The following is a 21,323-nucleotide window of genomic DNA, read 5'->3' as shown; positions in this document are numbered from 1 at the left end:
TTCTTATATGCCAATTGTTGAATGTTAACTAGTAATAATTATGTCCAGTTTGTTTATCACACTAATAAACTGCAAAATACATTTTAAAAAGAGAATGGCTGTGCAATGCATTATTTATGAAATGTTTCATGGCAGTTCAGGAATACTATTTGAAACGTTTGTGCCAATGCAAACATTGCCAAGGAAACTCAAGAAATGCATAGAACAGAATGTATATTACATTTTTTATTTCAAATCAAGTACATTAGATCTTGGGACACCCTTCAATGATTAAATACACACAATAAGAATTCCTTTGCCTATTCAGTTACAGAAAACAAATAAAATGTGTATGATAAAGCTTTGCTAAAAACAAGTTATTTTGGCATTGTTCATTCTCAGCTAGTGTTTCTTAAATTAAACAAAACAAACAAAAAGAACAAACCTAAGTAACAAAGAATAGATGGCTCAAAATCTATTTAACACTAGAATATGAAAACATAGCACCTTGTACCAGTCAAAATGTTTTAGTTTTTTTGGGGGACTGGTTCGTAGTGGATAAGAAGGGATGGTATTGAATGGGGAGCCTCAATGATGGAATTAAATAATAATTAAACATAAATGAAAAGGGTATAGAACATTTCCCCTCCCCAACTGATTATTTTGGACTGGGGAGGCAGACAGTACAGAACGAAACACTTTGATCAGATTAATTCTGTCATCAGGTGAAAGTGATTTGACTACTTTGATGTCCAATATCAGTCTGTTGTAGTTAATGTTACACAGGACTCATCAACAATATTAGAATACAATTCCCACTGTATACTTGGTGCCAAAACATGACAATCCTGCCAAAAGAAATACTGTACATTATGTGCTGCTAAAATACAAAGTAAAATTAGCTCTGACGGTTTCAATGGCTTCTAATAAGAACTAAAGCTAACCCTAAGGCACTGCTCAAAATAAAGCAAAATAATAAAATAAAAAAAGATAGGGAGAGGCAGTGCAATCTAGCTACGGAAACTGGTAAGACTCATGAACTACCATGTCTCCCCTAAAACTCATTACATCAGTAAAACAAATGGAACACCAACAGCAAAACCATATGTGGCATTGACTAGGCCTATAATGTTACTTAAAACATTGACAGACATTTCCCACTAATTGGTGAACTTTTGCTGACCAGAGGTAACAACAACCAGGTCTGTGATAGGCCCACGTTATGGATGATAACAATCCTACATATGGTTATTATATACACAGTGAGAGAGGCCATTCAGGATGGGAGTTCCACTCACTGTTCCTTTGAGACCTCGGCTTGATCTAAAATTTAGTTTGATGCAGGTCTATCAATATAATTTTTATTTTCAATCAGTGCAAAACCTTTGAGTCAACGTTAGCTTAGCATAGTTAGGTTGATGTCTACATCCACACCACTTCAAAACACAAATGAACAAAACGAAATGAAGGGAAAAAGTCGTCAAACACATATACTCTCTAAAGTCTTACAATAGTGGTCCTGTTTGGCTCAGTTGGTAGAGCATGGTGCTTGCAATGCTAGGGTTGTGGGTTTGATTCCCACCACGGGACCAGAACAAAAATGTATGCACTTGCAACTAAGTCGCTCTGGATAAGAGCAGCTGTTAAATGACTAAAATGTTGTGGAGGATACAGAGATATACATATAGGTGTGGCCTAGGTTATTGTATCAGTGGGACATAGATACAGTAGCAGTAATGGAGCTTTTGTGTAATGTTTCAATAAGCCGTTCTGGCTACAGTACCAATGATACATCATGCCACTTATTTCTAGGGATGATGGCTGGTTTACATTCATCATTTACATGCAGACAAGTTTGCTCTCCTTTGAGTTGTACTGTACTGATGAAACCAGCAAGGGGTGCTGAACCACACATGAAGGATTGTTTCATTTCAAAGTTGCATATCCAAATATGTTTTGTCAAAGGCAATTTAAAAAAAAATCGAAAAATCCGTTTTGTTCAATGTTGTATGAGACATACATTAAGGAAAACAAGTTAGATTTACATGGGGCGCCTTCAAGATTTCTGTTAAGACATTCAGTTATTAACATTAGATCCCATTCATATTTGGTATGAATGTATTTACTATAAAGATAATTTTTCAACAATAAATACTAAATTAAATATATTAAAAACCTGTCCAGTTTCCAGATTTGACATATGACATATAATTAATTACAATATGAGTGAAATAGTTGTTTTCCTTTGACATTTTTTGAATGAAGTATGTAAAATTCTTTAAAAAAAATAATACTATTCTGTGTTGGAATGGTGTGGGCATACCCCAACAACAGAATGGTGTGGGCATACCCCAACAACAGAATGGTGTGGGTGTATAACGGTCATTAAAAATATTAATGTGAGTATACCGCTGATTGGCCAGCTCACATCATCCTCTATAACCCTCAATCTCAACTCTGGATTTCAAAGTTAGTTCCACTGCATTTTTTCATTGCACCCTCTAATCAGGGACTAATTTAGACCGGGGACACCAAGTGAGTGCAATTAACTATCAGGTAGAACAGAAAACCAGCAGGTTTAACCCTCAAGATCTGATTGCTGTAATTGCAAAATAATAATAAAGTTCACTTGTGTGTACATAGGGGAAAGTGTTTCGTAAACAAAATGTTGAGCAGTACATGCAAAATCAATGTATACAACAACACTTCTTGATTTACTGTACATAATATGCAACCCTCCATTGCGTATTCTCATACCTACCCACAACAATGTAGTTACTGCCTCTGCAAATATGTAATCTTGATGTATGTACCTTTGTCAAGTATAACACCCCTGTTGCCAGTGGAGACTGTACATGGAAGATACTTTGATACAAAATAATCAAGTTATTATATGTCGAATCCTGTCTTAGAGTCACCCAGGATTTTAAAGAAAGAGAATAATATTAGGCCCATTTAAATCAGACAGCAGCTTTTAATGAGATTTTATCCAGTTTACAATTGTGGTTAATTAATCTAGCACATCTGTAGGCTTTTGTCAGATTTTCTTGTGGGGTCCTATTTGTAGTAGCAGTAGTATAGTTGCAGCCTGCTTCATGTCACTGTTTTCAGTACTTTTCATCTTCCCCAAGGATTAAAACTGCCCCAAGGACTAAAAACAACAAAACTTAAATATTCATATAGAGGTAAGACGCTAAAGTGTATTTACAAATGTCAAGCAAAAAGTAAGGGCCAAATACACCAATGTAGAATTTTGCACTTAACTTTCCTCATATAGTGAAAATGGTCAGGCAGCTACTATGATACACCTTCACTCCATAGTCTCTTCAGCACCAGGAAAGACACCATTTCCACCATGAGAAAGTGAACCCAGACCCATATTGTAAACCTCCCAAATGCACAAATCAAACTTATATATATATATATTAAAAAAACATGAATACACAACAAAAGTGTGACAGGTTTTGCTGCGTACCATGCTCAAGCCTGCCCTGCAAGTGTCCTAGCTGTGCATGCCACTCTTTCCCAGAGTCCCAAAGCGCTCGCACACACACACACAGACACAGACACAGACGACACACACACACACACACACACACACACACACACACACACACACACACACACACACACACACACACACCTCTATGAGCGATGTAAATACATTCTATAACAAAACAATGACATGGAGAGAGGGACGGAAGACATACAGTTGGTTTCCCTGACGACAACACCTCCTGATGTGATAGGAGGAGAGGCATGGAGACAGTGGTTATCCAATGAGTTCCCCAGCTGCCTGTGCTGTGTGACGTCATAAAGGTCCTATCTATCCTATACTCCAAAAAGATCATCTAAGGCCACAATGTTCATCCAGAAAGGAAAGTGTAAACACTGCAAAAGAAGAGAAAAGACAGTCAGCCACACATCCCTTGTGGGATATATATATATTTTTTTAAAGGTCCATAATGTAATTGTGTATGACCCGACTGTTTTCAGATAGACATTTTAGTCATAGAAAGCAAGTCTAATAAGCAGTAGATCCATTATATGTGCAATATTTCTGTTTCCCCTCCACAAGTTAAATGTTTGCTTCTTTTTACTTTCGGTTTTGTACATCAGCTTCAAACAGCTGAAAAATATTTTTGGTTATAAAGCTATTTCATATTTTTGGTTATAAAGCTATTTCATATTTTTGGTTATAAAGCTATTTCATATTTTTGGTTATAAAGCTATTTCACATTTTTGGTTATAAAGCTATTTCACATTTTTGGTTATAAAGCTATTTCATATTTTTGGTTATAAAGCTATTTCACATTTTTGGTTATAAAGCTATTTCATATTTTTGGTTATAAAGCTATTTCACAGCGGTTTAGATGGTACAACAATTCTCTTCATTTGATTGATGTCACAAACTGAAATCTGGCGAACATTTTAGAATTTTAGAAAACAGGAAAGGGCAGGGCTATTTCTACATATTGCACATTTAAGAAAAGCAAAAACTGTAGTACTAGATAAAAGATAATTTTCGGACAATATTAGCCTATAGATTATGGAGGAGTGTCCGTGTGTAGGAAATAGAAATGTGATGGAACAAACCCATTTATTTAAGGCACTTCAATAGCTACTCCTAGAGTCCTGCTTAGGAGTCGACCCGCTGCTGAGGATTTCCTCTTCCTCTGCATCCCCCTCCTCTTCCTCCGTCCAGCCTCCCAGACGCAGCGGGGTGGGCATATTAGACAGGCTGACTGCTGTGTGGACGCTGTGCGTCTGAGAACCTGATTGCGTAGATAGAGGGTCGGAGCATAGACAGTTGGTCAACTGGATGTCATAAGCTAAAAACTATCAAATACCAAACACGCTCCATCTGTCGTTAGCCAAGATTTTACGTAAGTAAAAACAGATGAATGACTGTTTCGTACCAGTGTTGCTGCTTAGCTCTCTCATTGGCACTGGGTTCTGCCACTGGCCGAATGTCCTCTGGTGGGGGAGCGAGTTCTGTTGGTGGACCTAGGGACAGAGTGGAACACACGTCACACACTCGGTGTGTGTGTGTGCGTGTAGAAAAGTACATGAAAAAAAGGACCCTGAGGCCAACTCTTCGAGGTTACCTACCTCATGCATGTAAATAGCATGGAGACTCATCTCAGCCGAGGCAAACTCTGAAAGCAATGTAGTGCTCTTCATTCGAGAATCACTGACTGACATGCTGAGGAAATAAAAACAAGCTATTATCAGCAAGTCTAAAAACAAACATCCAAGTACATTGTTATTAATCACTTAATTCACAGACTATCAACTAACCTCATATTCAATCAATAATGCACCTTCGACAAGCGGGTACTGTATCAAATCAATCAACACTTTTGCGTTATGGATGAACCTAGACAACAGTGTTGTGTTTGCAGAGTGTGTGTTTGCAGAGTGTGTGTTTGCAGAGCATGGTGTCGGTCTACCTACCTGTCGATGATGGTGCGGTCACTGCAGTACATGGTGCTGTCAGGGTGGGTGGAAGGCAGATGGATATGCGAGCGGGAGCGGCTGGCGTGGGGGAGCTGAGAGTGGGAGCTGGATAGCGAGGCCAGGACGCTGGCGGCGGCAGAGGCAGCCGTGCTGGGAGGAACGAAGCGGCGGTCTCGGCCTGGTAGGCCTGACGCGGTCAGCACAGGGTGGGCCAGGACACTTGCCAATAGGTTGTCAGGCTGGACAGGAAAACATAACCCAGAGGTCAGTATACAAGCAAATTGTCAAGATATAACTCAACATACTGTAATCCAATAACAAACCTTAGACAAATTGCAATACATTGACATCATTGTTGGATGAAACAGTTGAATGACTAGCAGAGTCGGGTTGCCGTTATAGTGTTGAGGCAAATATCTACCTGTGTACTAACTGTGACTGACAATGAATTAGCTGGATGGGGGATGTGGGTGTAGTGGGGAGTTACTGTAGTTACTAACTTCATTGCCGGACCCGTTGGAGAGCAGTGAGGAGCAGAGCGGGGCCTCAGAGAGCAGCAGCTGGGTAGGGGGTCCTCCCTGGGCGTCCTGGTGCACCTTCTCCTTCAGATGGCTGATGAACACTGAGCTCTCCTGGGGGGGCTGCCAACGGGGGTTCTTGATGGTGAAGTGCATCAGGGACAGCTCAGTCTTGCCGTTCTCAGCCTGCTGGTACACAGACGCCTCCGTCTGGCCCTCAGACATCCACTGAAACAGACAACGTGTGACAATTACTCACTGGAACAATGCAATATTGAAAAAAATTAACTATGCGTCCTCCCGAGTGGTGCAGCGGTCTAAGCCTTTGTATCGCAGTGTTGGGGTGTCACTACAGCCTGAGGTTCCATCCCAGGTTGTGTCACAACCGGCCGTGATCGGGAGTCCCATAGGACGGAGCACAACTGGCCCAGCATCGTCCGGGTTAGAGGAGGGTTTGGCCGGGGGGCTTTACTTGGCTCATTGCGCTCTAGTGACTCCTTGTGCGGGCCGGGCACCTGCAGTTTTACTTCAGTCGTCAGTTGAAAGGTGTTTCCTCTGACACATTGGTGTAGCTGGCTTCCGGGTTAAGCGAGCGGGTGTTAAGAAGCGCAGCTTGGCGGGTCATGTTTTGAAGGAAGCATAACTTGACCTTCGCCTCTCCTGAGACCGTTGGGGAGTTGCAGTGAAGAGACAAGATAGTAATTGGATGGCAATTGGATATCACGAAATGATGGAGAAAAAGGGGGTAAATAACAAAAATATATATAAAATAACTATGCATAAGTGACTAATATCAGCAGAGGACGCATTCACATTAATTGCTGATGCAATAATCACTGACCTAAAAACAGCAGTGAGAGTCTTCATTTCAACAAAGTAATGACAATACTTTCCATATCAAAGTCCCTTTCCCATACCCTAAATTACAGGCACTAACCAGAGGGTTTCCATGACGACGGATGTCCATCTGTGCGAAGGAGCAGATGTCTCCGACCCCAACTACCTCCACAGTGAAGTTCCTGAAGAAGTCAATGATCTCCAGGGACTTGTTCCTCAGGAGGAAGATGAGAATGAAGGGCGTGACGATGGGGCTAATCAGCTCCTCCAGGATAAACAGCTAAACAGACAGACAGACACAGAGACACAAAGACAGACAATACTGGATGAGGATTTGGCGGTATTCAGACTTGAGATCTGCACCCTTAACTTGAATTTTCACATAGCCTATGTCATTCACTGATTGTTAATGAGAGAGTTGCGAGTAAAGTTGAGCACTTTGATCTCAAGTCTGAATACTTTCCATTGTGTACCCCAAACAAATGGTTAAAGTGGTATAAGATGAATTAGTTCCTGTGTGGGAAGTGACATACAGTATTATGGTGAGGTCATATGAATTGGAGTGTACAAGAATAACTTAATACAATTACAGCACTTGTTTAGGCATTGAGCAAATCTTGAGCAAACCCTTACATGTCTGTTACAAGTAGGGCTGTAGCGGTCACGAAATTTCGTCAAGCAAATAACTGTTGGTCTCACGGTAATTGACCATTAATTAACAAACATATTTAGCATCTCCTGGCTTCCACATCATTTAAAAAAGTATAATAAATGCATGTAATAGTCTACACCTTCACAATAAATCTATTATTTATTTTAGACAGGTCTAAAGAAGCATGATATGACGAAAATAAAGTATATTTCAGAAGAAAAGAATAGCATACTCTGAGTTGTCCTTATGTTAGGTCCTGATGTGGCTATGCCAAATGGCTATGGGCTACACTAGTTAATTTAGCAGACAAGATTTGCGTATAATTCCGTGGCATTATTTTATAGTATTTTATAGTATGAAGAATACAATGGAACATAATATAAATATTGTCTCCAAACGATTTGAGGGAGTGCACACGTGGTTATTCTGTGATGAGCGGTTAACAAAGAAATAGGTATTCCTATATGCTTCATTTAGAGTTATTAATGTAACTTTAGTTGTTCTACAAACACTGGGCAATATGTTTTTACTTTTAATACATTGTAAGTTTGCATGATGAGACGCTAATGATGATTTGAAAAAACTTGCTGGAAAGGCACAAGCTGTGCTTTGTTTTTTGCGCAGGCTGTACACACTCCAATCGTCTCCCATTCACATTTTGACAAGCATCCTCTTTGTGACGATAATGAACCCTAAACAAATTCATGTTTTTTGTGACCCGGAGTGCTGCATTGTGCCTTTCTACCCGAGTGTGCTGCGCAATCCGCGCAATCCGTCTCTCACTCGCATTGCTCTCCATCACATGATTGGTTCTTTCTCACAGAATTTCAGCATGCTTATTGGGAAGGACACTCAACAAGCACTTACACAAATGACTGATGATTGGCTGAGAGAAATTGACGATAAACTGATTGTGGGGGCTGTCTTGTTAGACTTCAGTGCAGCTTTTGACGTTATTGATCACAGTCTGCTGCTGGAAAAACTTGTGTTATGGCTTTACACCCCCTGCTATAATGGGGATAAAGAGTTATTTGTCTAACAGAACACAGAGGGTGTTCTTTAATGGAAGCCTATCAAATATAATCCAGTTAGAATCAGGAATTCCCCAGGGTAGCTGTTTAGGTCCCTTACTTTTTTCAATTGTTACTAACGACATGCCACTGACTTTGAGTAAAGCCAGAGTTTCTATGTATGCGGATGACTCAATGCTCAATTGTTACTAACGACATGCCACTGACTTTGAGTAAAGCCAGAGTTTCTATGTATGCGGATGACTCAATGCTATACACGTCAGCTACTACAGCGACTGAAATGACTGCAACGCTCAACAAAGAGCTGCACTTAGTTTCAGAGTGGGTGGCAAGGAATAAGTTAGCCCTAAATATTTCTAAAACTAAAAGCATTGTATTTGGAACAAAATACTCACTAAACCCTAAACCTCAACTAAATCTTGTAATAAATAATGTGGAAATTGAGCAAGTTGAGATGACTAAACTGCGTGGAGTAACACTAGAATGTAAACTGTCATGGTCAAAACATATTGATGCAGTAGTAGCTAAGACGGGGTAGTAGTAGTAGCTAAGAAGTCTGTCTATAATAAAGCGATGCTCTGCCTTCTTAACAACACTATCAACAAGGCAGGTCCTACAGGCCCTAGCTTTGTCGCACCTTGACTACTGTTCAGTCGTGTGGTCAGGTGCCACAAAAAAGGACATTGCAATTGGCTCAGAACAGGGCAGCACGGCTGGCCCTTGGATGTACACAGAGTGCTAATATTAATAACATGCATGTCAATCTCTCCTGTCCGAAAGTGGGGGAAAGATTGACTTCATCACTACTTGTATTTATGAGAGGTATTGACATGCCCCGAGCTGTCTGTCTAAACTACAGGCACACAGCTCGGACACCCATGCATACCCCACAAGACATGCCACAAGAGGTCTCTTCACAGACCCCAAGTGCAGAACAGACTATGGGAGGCACACAGTACTACATAGAGCCATGACTACATGGAACTCTATTCCACATCAAGTAACTGACGCAAGCAGTAAAATTTGATAAAAAAAATGGATTAAAAAAACATCTTATGGAACAGCGGGGACTGTGAAACAACACAAACATAGGCACAGACACATGCATACACACACTACATACACATGGATTTAGTACTATAGATATGTGGTAGTGATGGAGTAGGGGCCTGAGGGCATACAGTGTGTTGTGAAATCTGAGAATGTATTGTAATGTTTTAAAATTGTATTATTAACTGCCTTAATTTTGCTGGACCCCAGGAAGAGTAGCTGCTGCTTTGGCAGCAGCTAATGGGGATCCATAATACATACAAATGTGATTAATTTAAAAAAGTTATTTGGCCACTTTAGTTGTGATACAAACCTTATTAAAACATATCGGCCTATGGGCTAGGGTACATGAGATGTGCGACTATGATTCAAAAAGTTGCAAAAAAACCAAACATTGTTTCTGATGCTGGGCATCATTAACAAGTGATATTATATATTTCACAAGTGATAGGCTAATATTGTCACCCATCAGACTATTCTTCATTTAATCTTGTCTTTACATACACCACCGGTCATTTTAGAACACCTACTCATTCAAGGGTTTTTCTTTATTTTTACTATTTTCTACCTTGTAGAATAATAGTGAAGACATCAAAACTATTAAATAACACATATGGAATCATGTAGTAACCAAAAAAGTGTTAAACAAATCAAAATATATTATATATTTGATATTCTTCAAAGTTGCCACCCTTTGCCTTGATGACAGCTTTGCACACGCTTGGCATTCTCTCAACCAGCTTCATGAGGTAGTCACCTGTAATGCATTTCAATTAACAGGTGTTCCTTGTTAAAAGTTAATTTGTGGAATTTCATTCCTTCTTAATGTGTTTGAGCCAATCAGTTGTGTTGTGACAAACAAGGTAGGGGGGGGTATATTGGTAAAAGACCAAGTCCATATTATGGCAAGAACAGCTCAAATAGGCAAAGAGAAACCACAGTCCAACATTACTTTAAGACATGAAGGTCAATAGGGAAAATTTCTAGAATTTTTAAAGTTTCCTCAAGTGCAGTCGCAAAAACCATCAAGCGCTATGATGAAACTGGCTCTCATGAGGACCGCCACAGGAATGGAAGACCCAGAGTTACCTCTGCTGCAGAGGATAAGTTCATTAGAGTTACCAGCCTCAGAAATTGCCGCCCGATAAATGGTTCACAGAGTACAAGTAACAGCTCCCGAGTGGCACAGTGGTCTAAGGCACTGCATCTCAGTGCTAGTGGCGTCACTACAGACACCCTGGTTCGAATCCAGGCTGTATCACAACCAGCCGTGATTGGGAGTCCCATATGGCGGAGCACAATTGGCCCAGCGTCGTCTGGGTTTGGCCGGTGTAGGCCGTCATTATAAATAAGAATTTGTTCTTAACTGGACTTGCCTAGTTAAATAAAGGTTAAATAAAAATCTCAACATCAACTAGACTGTGTGAATCAGGCCTTCATGGTCAAATTCCTGCAAAGAAACCACTACTAAAGGACACCAATAATAAAAAGAGACTTGCTTGGGCCAAGAAACACGAGCAGACCGGTGGAAATATTTCCATTGCTCTAATGTCCAAATTTGAGAATTTTGGTTCCAACCACCGTGTCTTTGTGAAGGAAAAGCAGCCAACAAGTGCTCAGCATATGTGGGAACACCTTGAAGATTGTTGGAAAAGCATTCCAGGTGAAGCTGGTTGAGAGAATGCCAAGAGTGTGCGAAGCTGTCAAAGGCAAAAGGTGGCTAGAAGAACCTCAAATATATTTTGATTTGTTTAACACTTTTTTTGATTACTACATGATTCCATGTGTTATTTCATAGTTTTGATGTCTTCACAATTATTCTACAATATAGCAAATAGTAAAAAGAATAACCCTTGAATGAGTGGGTGTCTAAAACGTTTGACCAGTAGTGTATACTAAATAATATATATGTGTGACATTTCTTTTGATTTAGAATAGACCATTATCATGCACCTGTATCGAAACAGGGGCAGCGGGAAAAAAGACATGTCATCTATGTACTTAAATAGCGAATGGAGGACGCTTTTTCCCATGGTTCATTTTCATGCCAGCCAGGTAGGCTATACTCCAGTTGTAAAGAGAAGCAATGAGCTTAATATTAGGAAAGTTGAGAAATAAATATAGTAAGCTTAGCCTATAGAAAGCTAATATGATCCTCCTATTTTTATTAGCTGCCATCACTGTTTTCTTCCACAATTACATAGCCTATAGAAGTGTTGCGCAACATGTTGCGCTCTCATGAAGTGTTTGATTAGATTTTTGATTACATTTGCATTGATGTCAGAGTGACAGTTACCAAGTTTGGTAGGCTACTAATGACCAGCAGCAGAATCAGAGCTTGGAGAAGCCTAATTACCGTGACTAAACGGTCATGTGGAATTTGACTGCCTTCATGACTCATGACCGCCAGTGTGGCGGTAATACGGCCACCGCAACAGCCCTAGTTACAAGAGCATTTCAATTTCAGATCGTATGTCATAAAACCATACACTGACCAGCTGAATCCAGGTGAAACCTATGATTCCTTATAGATGTCATTTGTTAGATCCACTTCAAATCAGTGTATATGAAGGGTAGGAGACAGGTTTAAAGAAGGATTTTTAAGCATTGAGACAATTGAGACATGGATTGTGTATTAGTGCCATTCAGAAGGTGAATGGGTAAGACAAAAGATTTAAGTGCCTTTGAACGGTGTATGGTAGTAGGTGCCAGGCATCTGTTTGTGTCAAGAACTGCAAAGCTGCTGGGTTTTTCACGCTCAACAGTTTCCTGTGTGAATCAAATATGGTCCACCACCCAAAGGACATCCAGCCAACTTGACAATTGTGGGAAGCATTGGAGTCAACATGGGCTAGCATCCCTGTGGAATGCTTTCGACATCTTGTAGTCCATGCCTCGACGAATTGAGGATGTTCTGAGGGCAAAAAGGGTGTAACTCAATATTAGGAAGGTGTTCCTAATGTTTTGTACACTCTGAATAGTTCAGTAGTTCCATTCTGTCTAAGCTGCAGCCAATGAGCAGTCTCTATTTACTATCTGGCCCTTCTCACCCACCGCTTTGTACTGGAACAGCTGTGCCACCTCGTCCCGGGTCTCGCTCTTGTTGGCGTTGCCCCTCCAGTGGTCTGGCATGTAGTGGATGTGAGCCAGCACACACTGCAGCAGCTGCTCCGGGCACCACACCATGTGTTCGTCTGGGATGAAGGACCTAGGAGGAGGGCATATTCACAGACATCATCTCTCTATTTAACACAACATATTATATGGATTATGGACAGACTGGTATGTCTGGGGGTTTAACATAGGCTGAAATGTTCTCTAACAAAGACGTTCCCTTCTGCTCCCTCGCTCATTACTGTCTGTTAGAACTGGTGGGGTGACAACAATATGGTGGAATCTAGGTGGAGCTGTTGCATACCAACTCTGCAATGGGAAGGGGTAAGGAACGACTTTTTCAAATGATACACAGCCACAAATCACTGCAAGATCATTCCGAGAGGTAACCATTCCCCCTGTCCCGTGGCTTACCTGGTGATGGTGATAACCACTCCCAGCACGGTGATGGCGGTCAGGATGTGCTGCACAGTCAAGACATCCTCATCATACACAGTCAGTGCGATGAGCACGGCCAGCACCGAGCCCGAGAAGAACGCCACGTTCTTGGCCAGCACGGTGAGGAGCGGCGAGGTGAACGAGTTCATGTACTTGGAGATGGGCTTGTAGCCGCGGCCTAGCCTGCCGTGCAGCTCGTGGTCCAGCTCATTGAAGTGGCGCAGGTAGAGGCGGCCGAACATAGACCAGCGGCGTGCTCCCAGACTCCCTGGCTCCCTCCTGATGACCTCAGTGTAGCTGAAGAAGGCGTAGAGCACCTGCCACACCAGGATGAAGGGGCAGAGGAGCAGGTTGGCCACGCCTAGTAGAAGAATGACCCGGCTCAGCTGCTGGGCCAGCTCCAGACGGTTCCCTGCTCGCTTGTACTTGGGGTGCAGGTTCCATTTGTTCTGGAACAGCGACCCCGGACCCCAGAAGAGAATCAGCTCAAAGTTGTACTTGAGGCCCTGGGTGAGGAACACCAGGTTTCCCAGAAGGGGGAGCTGTAACTGTACAGGTAACAGGGACTTGTTGACCATGGCTACCATGTAGTTCTTGAAGCGCAGGATGCGGTGGTAGATGTCCAGCTCAGTTAGCTCCTTCTTGTGGATGCACATCTGCTGCTCCCGCTGCAGGCTGATCAGACGGTCCTGCACCTCCTGCCATGTGAAGTTACACAGCTCATCCTAGAAAGGGGAGAGGTCAAAGGTGTTCAGACTTTGTACCCTGATATGAGGGACACCTACTTACAGGTAAGCTGGTTGGGTATAACAAACATTTTTCTTTATATCTTTTGAAACCAATGGATTCCAAGGAAACTGACAACTACAGTAAGCTAAAACGGTCTGAAAACAAAATCGGCATACCACTGTTTCATGAGACTCTAGGATCAAAAGTAAAATACAATTATTCCTTAATGTGTTATTCCTGGTCACTGAAACCTGTATGTCAACCCCTTATATTCAGTGGACATAAAAAAAATGCCTTACCATGCTGATCTTCAGTGCTTTGATGTAGAACTGGCGTATCTCCCAGTAGCTGAGGATGTTGCAGAAGACCTTGATCATCCGGTAGACCCAGAAGATGGTCGCCATGATGAGCAGGAAGATGATCCAACTGTTCTCCTGGATCCTGGGGAAAAGAAAGGATGAAATAATTCATATTTGTAGTCTCTGTTTGACATTAGAGGTTGATTTCAATGAATGGAAAATGCATGTGTATAGAGGTTATAAAACATTAGGAACACCTTCCTAATATTGAGTTGTACCCCCTTTTCCGTCAGAACAGTCTCAATTCGTCAGGGCATGGACTCTACAAGGTGTTGAAAGCATCCCACAGGGATGCTGGCCCATGTTGACTCCAATGCTTCTCGCAGTTGTGTCAAGTTGGCTGGATGTCCTTTGGGTGATGGACCATTCCTGATACACAAGGGAAACTGTTGAGCGTGAAAAACCCAGCAGCGTTGCAGTTCTTGACACAGTCAAACAGGTGCACCTGGCACCTACTACTATACCCCTTTGGATGATGATGCAGGCCATGCATAGAAGGTCAAAATTATTTATTTGCATCATTGATGTATGACCATAACTAACTATCTACAAATTAGAGTAAAGAAGCCTTATAAATCTGTTAGTTTAAGACTCCTCACAGGTGACCTGAGCCAACCTTATGTTGTAATGTATGTTGTTGGGCCTGAGAGGTATCTTAGGTAAATTAACTCCTGTTTAAGGTTTGTGGCTTGGTTATGTCCGACTAATGTTGTCTCTCCTGCGTATCAGAGAGCTGCTGAGAATCAGCTGGTAAACTTTTAAGTATCCCATGTCTTTTCAAAACACAGAACAAGTCACACACAGGTTATGATCTAGCTCAGTAGTTCCTAAACTCCTTTTTTTTTTTTTTTAAAGGAACTTAGTTCACTTTTCAACTTACTCTTTAAAGTTTAAATAGTAGAATGCACAAGGTGCAATTTAAAAATTGGGTAGTGCATCATTAGTGGGGGGGGGGGGGGGGGGGGTTCCCTAATGCTGGAAGTTTGGGAACCCCTGATCTAGGTAACCACCCTGGTAAACATATTCAGGAGAATGAACAATGAACATAAACATACATTCAGGAGTTTAATTTGGAAATAAAAAAACTAAAACAAACAACGTGACAAAGTTAGGCTACTTCCGGATTTGTGTGACATCTTTTTCATTTCCAGACCAATTCAAAATGGTAAAATAGAGAGGAGTTAGGGGGAGGATGGGAGAGCAGGCAAAGTCTGTGGTTAAGTGATGGGACATGCTGTTCCTCGATTAGAATTCCTAGCAGTGGTGTGTCATCATCTTCCGTCTAAACACCCATTCAGTCATGGAGGGCTCTTAGAGAAGGGATTCGGGGGGGTCAGCCTAAGATTGTGTTTGTGTGCAGAACCAGATTAATGATATGAAAACAAGAAAGCTTGTTTATCCATCTTGGAAAGAAATGTGGCTGTGGTGGGGGTGGAGGGGACTGGGTCTAGCAGCAGAGCTTAGGTGTGTCATGGGGTCCACAGACTGCCTGCCCAGACCTCAAGAGTGACTCCTTTCAGCTACTCAGTGAGCTGTCCCTGTGTGAGACTTACCATGTAGGGGCTATCCATTACATTGTTTTCCCTGGTATTACTCTGAACACAGTGCACTGATACACAAATAACCTGCTTCAAGAACCTGTCATCAACTACAGGCTGACGGTGTTGCAACTTGCCTCGTGTTTCCAAGTGTTTTAGGCCGAGGCTATGCGGATGATTTAGTATTTTGAAATAAACTATTCAAATGTAGTTGCAGGGAACTTAATTTATATTTCAGATTTGTCTTTGACAGAGAAGTCATGACTACCAAAGCCTTTGCTCGGTAGGTCTAACTAACTAAGCTCTTCAACACAAGGGTTCACCTAGTTCACAGCACACAAGGCTAACTAAAACAACTTTGGATCAAATTTTATTAAAACAGCAGCCCTACCTCAGTCCATTGAACACAATTAGACTTACATGCCAATAGCACTCCAAATTAATTAAATTAATGTCAACTTCCAATTAGATAATAGGAAATGACAATGATAAGACTTCACCACTCAAAGAGCTCATATCGCAATTAGCATCTCTGATAAACAAGAAAATGATTTCTTCATCATAATGTTCTGAGTGGAAGTATAACCCACAGGCAATGTGAAAGTAGGCCAGAGCTCTGCGCTCCACAGTGTATCTCTATGAATGTGAGCATGTCTTACAGTAAAACCTCATCTGACACAACCCAATAAGCAAACATTAGCCTCAGAATTACTGGTCATCATTACATTTTGCTGGAAATTCCCTTTTTAGGCCTGATGAAGTTCTGCAGGCTCTGAGATGTATACCCTGGTATAATTCTGTCTAGTCACAAGAGGATAAAATAACCAATGTCATGAAGAAGGATTTACATTCTGGCATTGGCAGTGATTTTGGGATCCCCATTAGTGACAGCTAGTCTTACTGGGGTCCGACATATAACAAATAAGACATTACAGACAAAATACTTTACAATTGACATACATGTAAAAACATTAACAAGTAGTGTGTGTGTGAATCTATCAGTTATACATACATGTCAGTAAATACACATAACAAGTAGGTCACATGGGGGAGAGGCGTTGTAGTGGTAAGACAAGGGGTACGTCAGAAGTCAAGCACTCAGATTTGTTTCTGAGGGATCATGTACAAAAACAATAAACCTGAACTGGCAACAAGGACAACTACTTCTACCTCAACTACACATTCTTATAGCCATCCATGCATCTATAGGCTACCAATCCATCTATTAAGCCAATGCTGATTGACCTACCTCTCAGTGCACTGCTGGCTTGGTAGGATGGCATCAGGCAGAGAGACCTTGTTCCTGTCCAGGGGGTTCTGGCCAGGTCCTGTGTGGTTCACTGCCCGGTTGGCAAACAGTATATCATACTCCACACAGTTGAAGAGGAATGTTGTGAAAGTGACCACAAACAGGAACTGACTGCAATAAGGAGTTTGAGATGTTGGGGTTAAACATTAGCTGATATAAACTTTGAATATTGTCTTAAAAGTTGAAACAATCTTACATTAACATGAGGTTTGTAAATAAATGGATATACTTACAAAAGTTCAAAGAACTCTGATAACATCATACAAGCGAAGCCATTTTTCTGATGAAACTGATAGATGTGGAAATTTGAGTTAAGGAAAACGGAGTCAAGTGTTTTTTTTGTCATAGCCTACAAAACAACCACTCTTGAAGTAATCGTTGATGGCTAATCAAATAACAACCATGATGTAGTTTTTTTTAAAGTAGACTTAATACATCCATTACAGAGAAACAAAACCACAACAAAGCAACGTAAAGTGAACCAGTATGGCATCAATATCATTAAAGTACAGAGGACGTTCTGGAAGGACACACATAATTGAAAGTCGTTCTCCTGAGGCAAGTCTCTTATTTAAAGTCACCGTGCATCACGAGTTGCATTTATTTACAGCCACATCGTACTGTCAGAATCATATTAATGTCAAAGTGGTGTTTAAAATTGCTCCTTTCTAAATGAGATTGTTAGGTGATAATAATGATAACAGACATGATAAAGCTGCAATTTTAAACATCATACTGAAAGTAATGCTTATTTCCAAAACAATAAGCTACACAGTACCAGTCAAAAGTTTGGATACACCTACTCATTCAAGGGTTTTTCTTTATTTTTACTTTTTTCTACATTGTAGAATAATAGTGAAGACATCAAAACTATGACATAACATATATGGAATCATGTAGTAACCAAAAATATCTAAATATATTTTATATTTAAGATTCTTCAAAGTACCCTTTGACTTGATGACAGCTTTGCACAGTCTTGCCATTCTCTCAACCAGCTTCATGAGGTAGTCACCTGGAATGCGTTTCAATTAACAGGTGTGCCTTGTTAAAAGTTACTTTATGGAATTTCTTTCCTTCTTAATACGTTTGAGCCAATCAGTTGTATTGTGACAAGGTAGGGGTGGTATACAGAAGATAGCCCTATTTGGTAAAAGACCAAGTCCATATTATGGCAAGAACAGCTCAAATAAGCAAAGAGAAACGACAGTCCATCATTACTTTAAGACATGAAGGTATGCCAATACGTAAAATGTCAAGAACTTTGAAAGTTTCTCAAGTGCAGTTGCTAAAATCATCAAGCGCTGTGAAACTGGCTCTCATGAGGACCGCGACAGGAAAGGAACACCCAGAGTTACCTCTGCTGCGGAAGATAAGTTCATTAGAGTTACCAGCCTCAGAAATTGCAGCCCAAATAAATGCTTGACAAAGTTCAAGTAACAGACACATCTCAACATCAACTGTTCAGAGGAGACTGCATGAATCAGGCCTTCATGGTCAAATTGCTGTGAAGAAACCACTACTAAAGGACACCAATAAGAAGAAGAGACATGCTTGGGCCAAGAAACACAAGCAATGGACATTAGACCGTTGGAAATCTGTCCTTTGGTCTGATGAGTCCAAATTTGAGAATTTTGGTTCCAACCGCCATGTCTTTGTGAGATGCAGACTAAGTGAACGGACGATCGCCACATGTGTGGTTACCACCGTGAAGCATGGAGGAGGAGGTGTGATGGTGCTTTGTTGGTGACACTGTCTGTAACTTATTTAGAATTCAAGGCACACGTAACCAGCATGGCTACCACAGCATTCTGCAGCGATACACCATCCCATCTGGTTTACACTTAGTAGGACTATCATTTGTTTTTCAACAGGACAATGACCCAACACATCTCAACGCTGTGTAAGAGCTATTTGACCAAGAAGGAGAGTGATGGAGTGCTGCTGTAACCGATGTGAAATGGCTAGCTAGTTAGCGGGGTGTGCGCTAATAGCGTTTCAATCGGTGACGTCACTCGCTCTGAGACCTTGAAGTAGTTGTTCCCCTTGCTCTGCAAGGGCCACGGCTTTTGTGGAGCGATGGGTAACGATGCTTTGTGGGAGGCAGTTGTTGATGTGTGCAGAGGGTCCCTGGTTTGAGCCCAGGTAGGGGCGAGGAGAGGGACGGAAGCAAAACTGTTACATTGATGCTGTTGACCCGGATCACTGGTTGCTGCGGAAAAGGAGGAAGTCAAAAGGGGGATGAGTGTAACTGATGTGAAATGGCTAGCTAGTTAGCGGGGTGCGTGCTAATAGCGTTTCAATTGGCGATGTCACTCGCTCTGAGACCTTGAAGTAGTTGTTCCCCTTTCTCAGCAAGGGCCGCGGCTTTTGTGGAGCGATGGGTAACGATGCTTCGAGGGTGACTGTTGTCGATGTGTGCAGAGGGTCCCTGGTTCGAGACCAGGTAGGAGCAAGGAGAGGGACAGAAGCTAAACTGTTACACTGCATCAAATGACCTGGCCTCCACAATCACCCGACCTCAACCCAACTGAGATGGTTTGGGATGAGTTGGACCGCAGAGTGAAGGAAAAGCAGCCAACAAGTATGTGGGAACTCCTTCAAGACCGGAAAAGCATTCCAGGTGAAGAAAAGCATTCCAGGTGAAGCAGGCTGAGAGAATACCAAGAGTGTGCAAAGCTGTCATCAAGGTGGCTACTTTGAAGAATCTAAAATATATTTTGATTTGTTTATAGCACTTTTTTGGTTACTACAGTATTCCATGTGTCATTTCATAGTTTTGATCTCTTCACTATTATTCTACAATGTAAAAAATAATAATAATAAAGAAAAACCCTTGAATGAGTAGGTGTCCAAACTTTTGACTGGTACTGTATATTGCCAGAGAAACATGTTTATCACAAAAATGTCTTAAAAGGATATTCTTGTAAAGAAGTTGTCCAGATTCTTGATATGGTGCCATGAGTCTGCAAATTAGGGATGGGAATAAATGTAACATTGAGACTTAATGAAACCATTACTTTTGTTCAACAAAACAGCAATAACAGTAGTAATCAGGTATGATTTGAAGAAAACAACAACTTTAAGTGAATCTAGAGCTGGGCTTATAGGAAATAGTAGTACTGTGTCATTACAAGGAATCACATTATCACACCAAATCATATTATACAATAACATAGCCTTTATGTCTATCCCTGATAGAACAATATATATTACGTTATAATATAACCAGTACAGTACCACTCAGGCCCTCTGGCACATGCACTAATAGGTCCTCCTCCCCGGGAGGTGAGTCCTCCTCAAAGTCATCAATCCGCTGGTACTCCTGGTAAGCTTCAAAGTTCGCCATTGTCCTTCACATTCTCCCCTGTACCTCCTCCAATAGGCAAGTTGGGAACACACACAGTGTTATTGTGGTGTGGATTGAAAGGAGCAGCATTCATCAACGACGAGTGTCAGACACAGTGAACACACACTACATAGATGATGTCAGCTGTGTGAGACAGTTCACAGCAAGATGAGCTATCAACAACATTCAACTGGAGGGTTAGATAACCAAGTAAGTGTAACGTTAGATTTAAAATATCTGGTCTATTTGGTTTTCTATGCATTCTTGCCTTTCTTGGAATACAACTTGCCAACGTTAACTAGCAGTCGTGTTCACGACAGTGTGACAGGTAACGTTGGCTAGCTAACAGAAATAGGCATAACGTTACATAGCTAACGTTAGTTAGATTTACTAAATATTGTGTTATGTTGGTTACTTGTTGTCAACAACCAACCAGTCATTTTACAGATAACTAACGTTAGCTAGCTAACATTCGCTAAAGCGAAATCAGACAGCTGGGGACAGCTTGCTACTGTAGCTATTATGCTAGTTAACGTTAGTTAGATACGTAGCATTACAATGTGACGTTGAATGGTTAACGTTACCTAACACCAACAAAGGCAGCAACAAACTACCAAGTAGCTAACTATCTAGCAAGGTAGCTAACTGTTCTTACCTCGATCAGCTTATGTTCTTGCTTGCCAGTCAGTTAACGTTACTCGTTTATCCTTGCCTTGATGTACTACTATTAACGTTATTGTTCCCTTCACGGTCCATTCGCAGAATTTTAAATTCAAGTGGCCTGGACTTCAACGTTATTTGTCGAGCTATTGGAATAACCAATATTATATATTTAACTAATAGCTATTAAGGGTTGATAACAACCTAACTAACAGTAGCTGGCCAGCTAAATAGCTAGAGATCATTCGTGGGCTTCCACTGTTTTGTCTTTCACAAACATATGTCAACAAAACACAATTT

The 21,323-nt window shown here is 41.2% G+C and overlaps 1 protein-coding gene across 1 annotated transcript; it reads right to left on the bottom strand.

Moving 5' to 3' along the window:
• Positions 1 to 203: 203 nt before the first annotated feature.
• LOC120055973 (autophagy-related protein 9A-like) lies at positions 204 to 21,291 on the bottom strand. Its single transcript, XM_039004070.1, has 15 exons — positions 21,019 to 21,291; positions 20,255 to 20,390; positions 19,937 to 19,980; positions 17,248 to 17,312; positions 16,955 to 17,125; positions 14,108 to 14,249; positions 13,056 to 13,804; positions 12,582 to 12,735; positions 6,895 to 7,074; positions 5,940 to 6,185; positions 5,437 to 5,678; positions 5,092 to 5,185; positions 4,899 to 4,986; positions 4,576 to 4,754; positions 204 to 3,870 (listed from the first exon to the last, which is right to left on the bottom strand). Exons 2-14 carry the CDS (start codon positions 20,361 to 20,363, stop codon positions 4,594 to 4,596), a joined length of 2,445 nt encoding a protein of 814 aa, XP_038859998.1. The 5' UTR covers positions 20,364 to 20,390; positions 21,019 to 21,291; the 3' UTR covers positions 204 to 3,870; positions 4,576 to 4,593.
• Between the last annotated feature and the right edge of the window lie 32 nt (positions 21,292 to 21,323).

This window comes from Salvelinus namaycush, chromosome 11 (genome assembly GCF_016432855.1).
Source record: "Salvelinus namaycush isolate Seneca chromosome 11, SaNama_1.0, whole genome shotgun sequence".
NCBI classification, from domain to species: domain Eukaryota; kingdom Metazoa; phylum Chordata; class Actinopteri; order Salmoniformes; family Salmonidae; genus Salvelinus; species Salvelinus namaycush.
The sequence above is the reverse complement of the archived record's forward strand: the minus strand, read 5'-3'. Positions and strand labels throughout refer to the sequence as shown.